The 14,499-nt window shown below is 32.7% G+C and overlaps 1 protein-coding gene across 1 annotated transcript in view; it reads right to left on the bottom strand.

Moving 5' to 3' along the window:
* The window catches only part of PTPN12 (protein tyrosine phosphatase, non-receptor type 12), an 81,007-nt gene that overhangs the window by 14,672 nt on the left and 51,836 nt on the right, over positions 1-14,499 (bottom strand). Inside the window, exons 7-12 of the mRNA XM_004676901.2 lie at positions 11,752-11,811; positions 9,865-10,007; positions 9,013-9,079; positions 6,519-6,596; positions 6,313-6,411; positions 2,226-2,311 (exon numbers count right to left, since the gene is read on the bottom strand). Of these exons, the coding sequence (XP_004676958.1) occupies positions 2,226-2,311; positions 6,313-6,411; positions 6,519-6,596; positions 9,013-9,079; positions 9,865-10,007; positions 11,752-11,811 (533 nt within the window). The remainder of the gene's footprint in view (positions 1-2,225; positions 2,312-6,312; positions 6,412-6,518; positions 6,597-9,012; positions 9,080-9,864; positions 10,008-11,751; positions 11,812-14,499) is intronic.

Raw genomic sequence — 14,499 nt, forward strand, 5'->3', positions numbered from 1 at the left:
CTTATACTAATTTAGAGTCTAGATTGGGGTAAAAAGATTATAGGTAAAAAAGAAATAACAACTGAAAAATGAGAAGATTATACTTTGAAAAATCAAAAACCTTCTCTACTATCTTTTCTTCTAGGAGGTAAAATCACATGTTGAAACATAGCACTGAACTGGAAGATAAGAGATTTGTGTTCTCAGTTGAAGTCTGATATCTTATTGAGGTCAACTACTTTGGGAATCTTACTATATCCATACACCCATGGGATCAAGATTATTGTAAAAATCACTGAGTTCACAATATCCCTCTCACTTTGATATTACACTGACCAAAGAATAGACAGTACATGACATAAAAATGAGAAAATATACAAGGAGCTAATGATTATTTTTAAAATCAGAACATTAATATCCTCTATATGCTTAATACATTGGAGTTTAAAAAATGCTCTACTTGTGTTTAAATTATATTTCTTTTATATATGTAAAACAGAGTATGTTTTATTACATATTATGACTGCTATCATAACTTTTAAAATTACATCTGAAATCAGAGATTTCTAGTCATGAAAAAGTATAAAGCAAGAATTAGAAAAGGATTAAAGCATAGAAAGCACAGAAAACTAGAGAACAATACAAAGCATGCTTAACCCTATATTTTTCCCAAAAACTACCATATTTATCTTAAAGAATGTCAATTTGGAATAAAATTTAATTAGATCTTCAAAATTTATTAAGTAGTCAATTTGGTTGTGATTTCTTTAACTTTGTGAAACATTAAGTTCTATTTTCTATTTAAGTTATTTGACTGCTTATATTTATTTAAATACATAAAACTTATGTTGGTACTTGGTATACTATAAAGATTTAAATAAAATGTCTCCCAAAATGGTTAGACAACAAAAAGTGATTTTAAAAAACCCTTTTCTTACCCTACATTTAGTATATGTTAAATTCATAAACATTATCTATTACCCTATTACCTAGTTCTTTACTCAACTTTATAAGCTAGTATATCTTAAATATACTATTTAAATATTATAATATAAATATTATAATTTTTTAATTTTTGAAGGGGTTGGTTTTTGCTCATCACTGTTTTTATCCAAACTTTTCTTGGTATTTTTGTATCTTAATTCATCCAAATGAACTTTAACATTACATTGTCCGATTCAGAAAATTCCCTTTGGTATTATACTTTTCAACTCTATAACCAAGAATACTTTTTTTCATTAATGCAAATGAGTAAATATTTACTTAAGGATCTATTTTCTACTAGAGTTATTTCCAGATATATACTTCTACTTTCTTTCCTTTTCCCCACTCCCTGTTTCCAGATATTTTGTATTTTGAATGATATCTTTCTTTTAACCTCTCCTCCCCTTATATGGTTAATCTCAGGGCCATTTTCTCCCTTTATTCAACCACTCTGATCTTTTCTTAAATTGAAGAAATATTGATATATGATGTTTTAGTTTCAGGTATACAACATAATGGTTCAAAATTTGTAAGCAATGTGAGATGATTGTCACAATAAGATGTTTACCATGTTAGCAACTTCCAAATTTGCAATATCATATCATTCATTAAAGTACCCATGACATACAACTCTATTTCTTTGCAACTGAAAAATTTATTATTTCTTAATATAAATTAAGACAAAACAGTGCAGTGGAATAATAACTTTATTATTAATAAAGGGGGGAAGGGTTAAGAATATGTGTTGATTTTAACTATTATAAATAAGCCTGGTATAAAAGCAAGAAAATCTACAAAGAAATACTCATCTTGGCTAGTAATGTTATTACTTATATAGTATCATCTTGGCTAGCAATGTTATTACTCAAATAATGTCTCCACTGCACATACACTACTTGGCGATCAGAATACTTGTTTAGTCATAATGAAAAAATTAAAATCATAGAATATCTAAAATTTTAGTTGTGCCACATACCAAAACATGAGCTATGGTCAATTCATGGCTATGCCCAATCTCCTGGTACAGTATACTAATAAAAGTTTATCCAATGTTAATTATTTTTAGTGTACAGAAATTAGTATACACAATTTTTTGTTGAATTTTTTTTTGTATACAAAATTAATTGCCATATATATGCTAGATCCTAAATAAAATGAAAACAAAAGTTATAAAGATAACTAGAACTATTCAGGATTTGTTGTTTTAATTTACAGTGAGTAAAACAAAAATACCCTTGCAAAGAAAATGTGATGTACAATACCTGCGGGTCCTTGGTGGTTTTGGAGGAGGAGAATCTTGTTTATCAGGATCTATTGAGCTGACCATATTTTCAGTATTAATTTCATTCTGCCAAGATGGGGAAAAAAAAAAACAACCACTCTTCATTGTTAAGCCTGGAGAAAAATAATCTTCCTCCTCACTGCAGCTTCAAATAATGCCAAGTAACAAAATATGTTTTATATTCTATATTTTAGCCTGAAGGAACAAATTTCACTGAGGTTGATATCATAAAACAGCCATCTCCACTTACTGAAAAATCAATTGAGTACAGCAGCATTTTAACACATTTCAAATGCTACTGTAAAGAAATAGTTCCCCAAGAAAATATAGATGAAAGAAGATAGCTTTTCCATATATCACTACTAGAAACAGCATGTGTAATGGGGAAAAAAGCCATTTACCTTTCCCAGTCTTTCTCAGGATACCTACACTGCTTAGTACTTTAAACAGGACTCAGATTTCATTTAATCAGTTTTTGTGACACCCTTTCTATCACAGTGAGGAATAATAAAGAGGTGTGTGTATTCCGCACATACACTCACCTTAAGGTCTAAGTCTCTTACGATAGCCTTCCCAAATGATATGTATCCTCCTCCCCTCCACCAAAAGGGCAGGGAGAGTTTATCCTGACTTATCCTTGGATCTTACTGGTCACAAGGACTAGTATTATCATTAACAACATTGATGTCCTTGAGTCAATACAACTATAAGAATCTTAGGTTGTATTTAAGATTGTGAATAGAGGAACTATGAAATGATTATACAAAGCATTACCTTGAATTTGTCACAGCTTCTGGATGTGCCCCACTTATATCCAGTTAAGAATGTTAATTCTGGGTTAGAGGATAAAAATGATTTTCAACCTTGCCTAACTCTCAGTTATTTTCAGGGGATTAAAACAAAGCCACCTGTGCATATATTATGATCAATAAAGGAACCCTGAAACTGGAGTTGCCCTACAAAAAAAAAAAAAAATCAAAAAGCATTTCTGTCTTATCCATCATGGCAACTTCTCTGTCTTTATAACTATTATTTGCTAGCATTCTTTTTTAGTAAGTCCTCCAAACTAACAAAACAGAGATCTTAACTTTCTAGCAATTTTTAACGTGCTCTATTCTCCTGATAGATAACAAGATATACCAGGAGAGTTTTACGCATTTTACTCTGATCAGAACAACAGAGTTACATAATAAGATGGAAGCTTTCATCTTAAGCTAAAGTCACCTCTCAAAGTGGAGGAAATCTATTACAAGCATATATTTACCTATAGATAAGGTGACAATTTATTACTCATGTCAGAGCACTTAGAAAATGAAAGAAGAATTACTAATTATTATACGTAGACAACAGTTTATGATGGTATTAGCCTTATAAATCAGAAACTTTTGTTACCATACTCAGATCTTTCAGACATCACCAGAATTTAGAGACTCCATCAGGAGATCTCTGATATGTTCATGATTAATGTGCTTATTAATTCTATAAATCAAGTATGTTCTTATAATAGCATTTATAATAATTTTTTTTTGGGAAAAAATCTATTCACATCAAGTAGCTTAAATGTGAAGGGTGCATTATATGGAAATGATTCTACTGAGCTATTTCTAACCTATACAACAGCAATTTTTTTTATATTACAATATAGTCTCATTTCTTACCAAGTTTTGTTCCCAAAATATATAATGTCAAATTCTATCTAAATTATCTCTTTTCCTCTCTCACACATGCACACAGACACACCTTTAGCTCTTCAGAGCACTCTGGTCTTAGGAACAACAGTTAAGGTGTTATAGATCTATATGTAAAATGCACTGAATAGCTGGCAATAGTGAGATACAAAAATGTAAAGAATACAGTACTAAAATTCAAGAAAATGCAGTCTGGTAATGTCACCAAATCAAAAGGTGACAGGATTATAATAAAAACATACAGTAGCAAAATCAGTACAATAAAGCTACAAAAGCAGAAAGGAATGTGATGAAGTATTATAAGAAGGCCCCCCTGGTGTTAGCACTATCACCACTATGGTTTGAGTTCAGTCTCTGGTCAGGCTGCTTTACACCCCTATATAGCAGACCTTTCCTGTCTTGCCCACTACTTCCCCCAGCAGTGTATTTCAGTAAATCTGCCTGTTCTGTACCCCACTTTCTCTAGTGAATGCTCTCATCCTCTGCACTTCTGGACTACACTTCAGTTCTTCGATGCAAACAAACAAAAAACAAAAAAACACTAAGAAATTGAGACTAAGATAGCACATAGAATGAAATTAAAAGATGGTGAGATTTTGATACATAAAAATGTATGGAGGGAATAAGGGTTACCTGGGAAGGGAATAGAAAAATAAGAGCATTTTACTGCAGATAAATGACTGAAGTGACAAAGGAAAGAAGACGTCATGAAAGATTCTTCATTTTAGGTGAGAGAATACTGGGGCAATTAACAAAAGGTGTCAAAAGAAGAAGACCTTCTGGGGCTGTAAGTTTTTTGTATGTTTTTTGTCTGCTGAAGGGAGTCATGTGGCAGTGCCTACACAGATGAACAAAATCTCCTAGTCATGGGACTTCACAGCAAACTTGCAATTATAAAATAAAAATAGTTAAAATGATAACTATGTGTGGTTATGGATACAAGCTAGACATATTATGGTGATTATTTTACAATACATACAAATCATTGTCTTTAACACCTGAAGCTATTGATAATATAATGTTCTATGTCAACTATATCTCAATAAAAATCAATTTAAAAATAATTTTCTATAAATTTTAAAATGTATGGTTAGACTATTTTTTACTTCTTCTTATATGCTAAGGAAATGGTAGTCTTAAACACCTATACACACACACACACACACACACACACACATATACTATAAAAACTATCTCTATATAGGTATTATAAAAACTTTACCTTTGAAATTAATCATTTATGGGAAAAACAGAAATATTTTTCAAATAAACTTTAAATAAAAATGCATGTCTTATTTAACTTTTTGAAATAGTAATTGAATCTCAATATAGATAAAACTATGCCTATAACATTGTATCTGTATATTAAAACATATGGCTAGATTCAGCAGAAGTTTTTAAAAAACTAAAGGGAAGAAGAGGCAATGTAAAAGCCTAATTTCACAACAGCTCCTATGTTAATGAAGGAAGGAAGGAAGAATGAAGTCATGTATATGAAATCTTAAACATCTGCAATTATCATTTACCTAATAAATGAAATACATAGTTCCTAAAACTCATGGACTAGTATTAGGCGACTTGAACACACTGACATTAACATCATGTAACAAATCATTTTGTAAAACCCAGAAATTTCCAACAAGCAGTCTCAGAAATTGCTAGATACAAAAACCAAGGTTATAAATGTTACAACTCATTTCTTCACTTAACTTCAATTATCAGGACTAAGTTGGTTTATCATAAGTTATCTTAGGTTCAGTAATAAAGACATAAAGGAATTTTACTAGAAAACAGTCAAGTAACCTTAGGGACAAGAAAGGAAAGAACTAGGAAGAAATGAGAACACTCATAGCATTTTTGTGAGATCCTAAGTTTGACATCCATTTTAAAGATAAAATGAGATCAAAGTAAAATGATCAAAAGGGATTTAGTAGATCATGTAATTCTATTGATAAAGCATGTTCAAAATGAATTTTGTATCATTGTGTCCAAAGTCAAAATAAAATTCATGTAAAATCAACTTATAATTATTTAGGTGAGGTGGAAAGAAATAGGAAAGAGAACAATGCAATTTTTAAAGTAATTATATTTTAAACAATAAAGAATTGTATTTTTCACATAAAAACTATTTTCTAACTATATTTTATTCAGAACATAACAAACTTATACTTCAGCATTAAATATCCATTATAACAGATTCAAGCATAAAAAGGGAAAGTTTAACAAACTTCATATAAAAAAAATAACCGACAAATAACATGGATAACATATGATGGATATTTTATCGTATGTTAGAAGAAATACAAGGTAACAATTAAAAAACTAAATAGTACATTCCTGTAAAAAGTTTTTGAGAATTAATAAATCAAGAACACCTACCAATCCATCAGCAATTTTCTGGACTCCATGAATTTCATATAGTTGCAGTTGTTTTTCAAACAGTTGAGCGATAGCTCTATGAACAAGCTCATATTGCTCCTATTAGGAAGATGAATTAATTGATAAACAAGGAGAGAAAACATTAAAAAGCTCAAAAAGGTATTATTATAGTTCATTTAAAACAACAACAACAAAAAAACCCTTACCTTAGTTTGTACTGCAGAATGCCTTTGTGTCCTCATTTCTTGTATCAAATTAAATACATTGAATTCCTCTGGTATTTTCTAGAACAGAGAATTTACTATGTGAACTCTGATCAACTGCTCAAAAATGGTGAAATACTCTTCAGCTTTTCATATAGACTATACATATGCTGAATAACTGAAAACATTTATTGAGTACTACCTACCATATATCAGTACTGTGCCTGACACTGCGAATAGAAAGCATAGCTCAATATTTAGTAGCGGAGCTGGTGAGCCAGACAAATAAATGTCCAATAAAGACATGACATTAGTGCTGGGGACTAAAGATGCTGTGACTAGCTCTGCTGGATTTGTGAAGTAAAATGTATAGGAAATATATACAGATTTGGCAAATTAATCTATTAACTGAGAAGTCTGATGTAGGTAAAGTCTAAGACTGACAGAAGAGATATTCCAAGGAGAAAGATTTCTTGAGGTCAGACAATAAACATAATAGTGTGAATTCATTATACAGGTGTGTGTTCCCTAGTATGGCTATGTAAGGACTAGCTGAAATCAGGGGAAAACAAAGACCCCCAGTTACATCCCTGAGGACGGATTGTGAACCTTTCTAGACAACTCTTTGTACATTTGGAATTAGAACTACACAATAGGGAACGTTGACATAAGCAGACTTGATATTCAGGCAACTTTTGTAGGAGGGAATATAAAGCGTCAAGTGGGGAAAGCTGGTGGACGTATGCTGAAACAACCTAAAATATATATCGAAAAAGGTAAGAATTGAGACATTTTTGTGGCATAACTATTGAAATTTGACAATCAACAAGAATATTTTGGAGTAGTTAAAAAAGATAGGTTTAAGAATGATTCCCAGGTTTACTAGTTGGAAGTCTACAATAATATCAAAATTCTTCAAAATCAGTCCAACCAAAGGTCTAAGATTATGTTAAACCAAAATCAATCAAATGTAGACTTCATGAAAATAAACAACTTCTGAAATGACTATGTATTTATTTGTTTTTCTGGCATTCATATAAATACCTCATCCTAATTTAGTTTTCAACTTTGTGTTAAAATGTGATAGAACTGTAATTAAATTTTGTCCACTTATAAATTTTCATTTTAGTATTAGAATTACATTTTTGAGGTATATAAAGATAAAAGATAACTCCAGAGGGTTTTTAGAGAAACTTTAACATTTATCTATTACCTAGGAAAAACGACAAACAGAAAGACAAGGGGGAAAAGGATATAGAATAGAATAAGAAAAGAATTAAAAAATGAAACTAAGTTTATTAATCCTATTTTATGTCTGACATAGATCATATTCATAGGAATCATAATGTTATACAGTGTAATTTTTCCTAATGCACAGAACATAAACATTTATAAACCAGCAACTGAAATAAACTATATACAGTGAGGAACTTATGTTTTTACAAGTTGTAAGGAGGATTCTTATTTATCTCTATGTCCAGTATAGAATCAAATATATTTCTTTGTTAACAGCACTGGTAATAACAACATCAATAGTAGTAAAACTGAGCATCTGTTACATGCCACACATGGTTTTTTTCAAGAACTTTACAAATGCTAACTGTTTAATTTTTTTTTTAAGATTAATTTATTTATGCATACAGAACTGGGGTACAGGCCAGAGGTTCAGGGATGGTGAGAGGATTCACCAGTGACAGAGTGGGGAGCAGAACAGGCCGACTGATGAAGTACGCTGCTGAGGGGAGCAGTGGGCGGGTCAGGAGAGGTCTGCCGTGCCATGTGGGTTGGGCAGGCGAGGATCAAACTCATGCTGAAGTGGCTTTAGCTTTTGGTGCTGTGCTTTAACCCGCTGCACCACCAGGGAGGGCCCAACTAGTTTAATTCTTAAGAATTACTGACATTATGGTCTTCATTTTCAGATGAAGAAAGTGAGGTATAATGAGATTAAGTAATTTAACCAAGACTGCACAACTAATAAGCAAACGACAGAGCCAGGATTTTAATCTGTGCAGTTTGGCTCTACTCTCATTCACTGCATCTTGCATCTTGCATAAACCTCTGGCCTGTACCCCAGGTCTGTATGCATAAATAAATAAATCTTTTTTTAAAAAATTTATTTATTTATATGAACTGGGGTACAGGCCAGAGATGCGGAGGGTGAGAGGTTTCACCAGAGACAGAGTGGGGTACAGAACAGACAGATCGACGAAGTACACTGCTGAGGGGAGCAGCGGGTGGGTCAGGAGACCCACCATGTGGATCTGCCTCGCCATGTGGATCTCCTCCGGGGCAGGCGGGGATGGAACTCATGCAGAAATGGCTTTAGCTTCTCAGTGCTGGGCTTTAACCCGCTGTGCCCATCAGGGAAGGCCATAAATAAATCTTTTAAAAAAAGTAATATATCTAACAAAGCATATGCTTCAATTTATTGCAATTATTAAGCTTGAAAATCTTAACAGATCAATTGGCTATAATGCGACATAAAAATTATTCTTACCCCAGCTTTTAGTAAATTCCATGTATAATCTATGGCACAAATGGCACCTGTTCTTCCACAGCCTGCACTATGGATATAAAGTTTGAAAAACATTTGATTTTCGCTATAAAAATAACTATAAAATGTGAATGGACATGTTAATATTCAGAAGCAAAACAATCATTTCAGAAATATGTCAAAATTCTACTCTAAATAAAAAACAAGATGCAATCATGGGTGAACATTCTTAACATTTAACATTAATATCTTGTTTTTATTAAATTTAAGGAAATTTCAGAGTCAGTGATTCATAGAATACCTAGGAACTCTCACTTTGGAAGTATAATTCTACCTCAGAAAGCCTTGTCTAGCTGCTAAAATATCTTGCACAGATAATTTTTTTGTATCTCAAGATGGCCCTGGTGCTTCAGAGTAGAAAAGGAAGCAATATACCACTTAATCTGCAAGTAGCATTTGAAAGATAAAATGCTACAAGTTCTAGAAACTAGTGTTAACACGGCAATGATTTCACCAACATACCAATGACCACTGACTTCCTCTCATTAATGAAACTAGCAAATGAAACACTACAGAAACGTCAGGATCAGCTTTATGCATTTATTACACAATGTGTGATATGTGTTTTTTATGGATACACATCATATAATGATATATTATTCAAAGGGGAAGACAGAGCCATTCAATAAATTGTACCAGAGGGGTTGGCTAGTAAGGAAAGCAAAAATTGGATTCTTCCCTCATACCTTAACCATATAAACTATCTAGTGAAATTCCAATAATTAAGTTTTAAAATACCATATTATAATGTCACCTATTCCACAGTATTTAAATATCTGAAAAATTCTTTTGTACCTGCAGTGAATACAAATAGGCACATCTTCATGTTCTTGATATTTTCTCATTAAGCTTATCATGTCCAAAATAGAATCAAATGATGAGGGAACATCATGGTCTGGCCAGTTCACATAATGAAACTGATATAGTCTACGTGACTCCTTCAAAAATAAGAGAAATTCAGCAATTATACACACACACACACACACACACACACACACATAAAAGTAAATATACTGGCAAACATTTTACAGAAATGCTGCACTTCTCACTTTTCTGCCATTTCTAAGATATGTGGTGATGGTTACCAATGTCTTAAAAAGCTCAATTAATAACCTATATTTATATTAACATATGGGCATTACATGTAAATTTATTTAATCCCAATCAATGTAATCACAGGAAGAAGTACTGTTAAAACTATCCTTGTTTGACAGGTAAGGAAATTGAGAGAGATTAACTTACTGAACATTTCACATCAAGTAAGAGTAGGATCTGAACCTAGGTATCTTATTTCCAAGGTGTGCACTTTAACCCTAAGCGCTAGATACTGTCTAATCTCTACTACAAATGGAAGAGCAATATAGCACAAGCATTGTGTCAACATGCATTGTAATTAGAAGGTAAAAAGATTTAAACTGAAAAAGAAAATTAGCAACAAACCTGTCAATGTCAAATTCACTTACTATCAGCTGTTCTTCTAAGTATGTCAGAGGTCTCCCACCCCCAAGACCTTGAAATCTCCTAACTCTTTAGGTTGGGGAGATTTAAACTATTTTCATGAAAATACAAAGGTGCAATATGCCCTTTTCATTCTCATTCCTTCTTGAGTGTACACAGAAGAGTCTTTTGAAGGCTACATGACTTAGATCTTCAACAGTTAATTGCATGTATGTTTCCCACTGTTTAAAAACAATTTTCTCAGTTTTAATTTCAAATTTATTAAATACTGAAAGATACAGCCCACACTTAACAAAATTTCTTTGGCACCTTCAGTAATTTTCAAGAATGTAAAGATTCCTAATTTGACATGCTTTGAGAATGACTCTAGGTATCTAACAGAAAGGTCGCTTCTCCTTCAAGTTAGTTCTGTCATTACTGAGTAACTTTAGGTAAGTTAATTTACTTCTCAAAGACTATACACTGTCCTCTATATACACTGAAGATAACAGTGTCTTCCATTAGGAAATCAGGAGGACAAAGCTGCATGAAACACAAATGAAATTCAATACTTGTCATTGAAACTACAGCAAGTTTAGTATCTCAAACAGATATCATATCTAACTGTAAACAGAAAAGTAGGTTGTTGTTTACAAATGGACTAATTGGGAGAGAGTGGCGCACTTCCAGCCAACCTGAATTATCACAGTTTAAAAATTAAGATAATAACAAATGGAGTGATGAAGAGGAAGTTCACAGGCATCTCTAATGGCAGTAAGATTTTTCCTTGATTCACTGCCAGAGAAATCATCACATTACATAGTGCTGAAATAAGTTAAAGGTCTTAAAACCGCATATATTTAAACAAAGTTTTATCTCAGATGGTGATTTGTCTCTTTGTAAAAAGTTTTAAATGAGTAAGGTGGATAATAATTATCTAAGGAATGACATGATTCCTGCAATTCAGGAAAAATAATAGCAGCAAATAATTACTTGAAATATACAAAATTGAATTTAGGGAAAGTTGTTTTAGGTAAGTTAAAATTGCTATTACTCATTAGCTCATTTGATCATCTTAAGTCTCAAGAGACCAAATAAAACACCGCCTTCTGATTTTCTCATTCACTATTTTATATAACCAAAACAAGTGACTAAATGTCCTTAACTATGAAAGATATTATGTTACTTATACAGCTTCTCTTTAAAAACTATTTTGGTAATTGTCTCTAAAAGGAAAATACTTACATTTTGAAATTCAAGTAACAGTGTCCTAATAAAGTAATCTGTTCTTGCTTGTTCAGCTTCCTAAATAAAGGGAAACACTTGTCATAAATAAATAGAGAACTAGAACATAGACATATAATAAACCCCCCCCCAAAAACCCAAAAAACAATGCGGCCAGAATATAACCATAACCTTTAGAATTCCAGATGTATTTAGTATTAGATAAACAACCACCCTACAAGTTCTCAACTTATCTAAGTTTATACTTTAGTTTTTTTAAAACTCAAATGCCTCCTAATTAACTACTTAGCTAAGTCTATCATCTAATAAAATGTGTGCAAAATAACCACCACACTCAGAATCACATAAAAAATAATTCAAATAAAATTCATTCCACTGTATCTATTACCATGTTCATCCTTTCTTTCTGTAAAGCTTGGTTTTTCCTTCTCTAACACTGAACTATTAATTACCTGGATGTCAATCTGGCTAGCAAGTGGGTACAATCAGAAAGTATCTAATTATTACTTCAGTTGATGGCATCATAGTCAGCTTAAAAATCTTAGCATCATTAAATCAAAGTATTAGAATGAATCCTCTGTATCTGTTTTCCATTAAACAAACTATTCCCTATGTCATGTTTGTTAAAATTACAATTAGTCAATCCCAAACTTCAAGCTATACTACAAAGCCATAATAATCAAAACTGCATAGTACTGGAACAAGAACAGACACACAGACCAGTGGATTCAGACAGAAAACCCTGATAAAAACCCACAGGTTTATGGGCAGCTAATCTTTGACAAAGGAACAAAGAAGATGCAATGGAACAGAGAAAGTTTGTTCAGCAAATAGTGCTGGGAAAACTGGGAAGCTACATGCAAAAAAATGCAACTACATCACTACCTCACACTATACACAAAAATCAACTTGAAGTGGATTAAAGGCCTAGACATAAGAACAAAAACCATAAAATCATGGAAGCAAAGATGGGCCAAACACTAGATGGCATACACTTCAGTGACATCTTTAAAGATACAGTACCCAATGCAACAATAGTAAATGCATCAAAAAATGGGCAGAAGAGCTAAAAAGACACTTCTCCAAAGAGGAAATGCAGATGGCCAACAAGTATAAGAAAAAATGTTCAACATCACTTGTTTAATAAGGGAGATGCAAATTAAAACCACAACGAGATACCACTTCAGCACAGTGAAAATGACACAACTTAAAACAACTAGCAACAAGAAATGTTGGTGAGGATGTGGAGAAAAAGGAACTCTCCTGGCACTGCTGGTGGGAATGCAAACTAGTACAACCACTATGGAAAACGGTTTGGTGGTCCTCAAACTGCTAAACATGGAGCTTCCATATGACCCAGCAATCCCACTCCTAGGTTATCTACACAAAAGACCCAAAAACATTGGTTCAAAAAGATACCTGCACTCCCATGTTTATTGCTGCTTAAATCACAAATGGAAAGACATGGAACAACCCAAATGCCCAAAAGTAGATGACTGGATTAAAAAGATGTGGTCAATATAAACAATGTAATATTATTCATTAACCAAAAACAAACAAACAAACAAAAAAACACATGTCTTTTGCAGTGACATGGATGGAGCTGGAAAAGATAATGCTTGGTAAAATAAGCCAGAAAGAAAAGGAAAAAAACTGATGGAGTATAACAGACCAGGCGAGAAAACAATAATAATAATGAACAGCTATATATGACAGACATTTTATGAGGGTGTAGTGGGGAATGGGATCAATAACAGGGGCGGGAGGGAAATGCACTGGACTATGGTGATGGCACATGGGTGATTTGCCACAGGGGATTACAACTGAGATGGGAAAAGGCATAAAATGATGTAAAAATAAGTTATTACTAAAAAAAAACAAAAAAACTATAATTACTCTAGGACAATGATTGTCAATAGTAGTATGGTGTGTTATTTTATTAATAAATAGGATGTTCAAATTTGTTTCTGTTAATTTTTAAATAACACTGAGGATAAAATATGTTTTTACTTTAATTTAAAAAAAGGGTATGGCTCTCCCTGGTGGCACAACAGGTTAGTACACAGTACTGCAAGCTAGCTACAACCACTTCAGTGTGAATTTGATCCCAGGCCCCGGAGGTGACCCACATGGTGCAGCAGACCTCTCCTGATCTGCCCGCTGCTCCCCTCCATAGTGTACTTTGTTGGTATGCCTGTTCTGCTCCCCATTCTGTCTCTGGTGAATCCTCTCACCGCCCCTGCTGCTCTGGCTTGTACCCCTGTTCTGTATGCATAAGTAAATAAACCTTTAAAAAAAGAAAAAAAAAAAAGGCATTACTGTGAAAACACTGCTCCACGAATTAACTTTTTCTCTCCTGAAATGGGCAATATAGTAAAGACTTTGGGCTTTTCAGGCCATAAAGTATGTCTATTCAATATTCTGCTGTGATAGCAAATATATAAACTAATGGTCGTGGCTGTGGTTCAGTAAAACTTTACTTACAAAACAGGCAGTGGACTAGGTAGAATAAATCAGACAATATATTCATTTCGGTGATTAAGAAAGATGCCATCTTGTGCCATTCATAGCAAGCTATGGTTCTATTCTATATTCACTTATATGTCATTTTTTTCTTCACTTTTTTAAAATTTCATTTTCTCAGATTTGTGCTGTGGTAGTTTTAGAGTATTATTTCCAGAGCACATTAAATATATACATTGTTTTATATGAAATTACTTGCCACAGATAATCAAGCAGATACTTATA

Source organism: Condylura cristata, unplaced genomic scaffold (assembly GCF_000260355.1).
Source record: "Condylura cristata isolate star-nosed mole 26May11 unplaced genomic scaffold, ConCri1.0 scaffold00005, whole genome shotgun sequence".
NCBI lineage: Eukaryota > Metazoa > Chordata > Mammalia > Eulipotyphla > Talpidae > Condylura > Condylura cristata.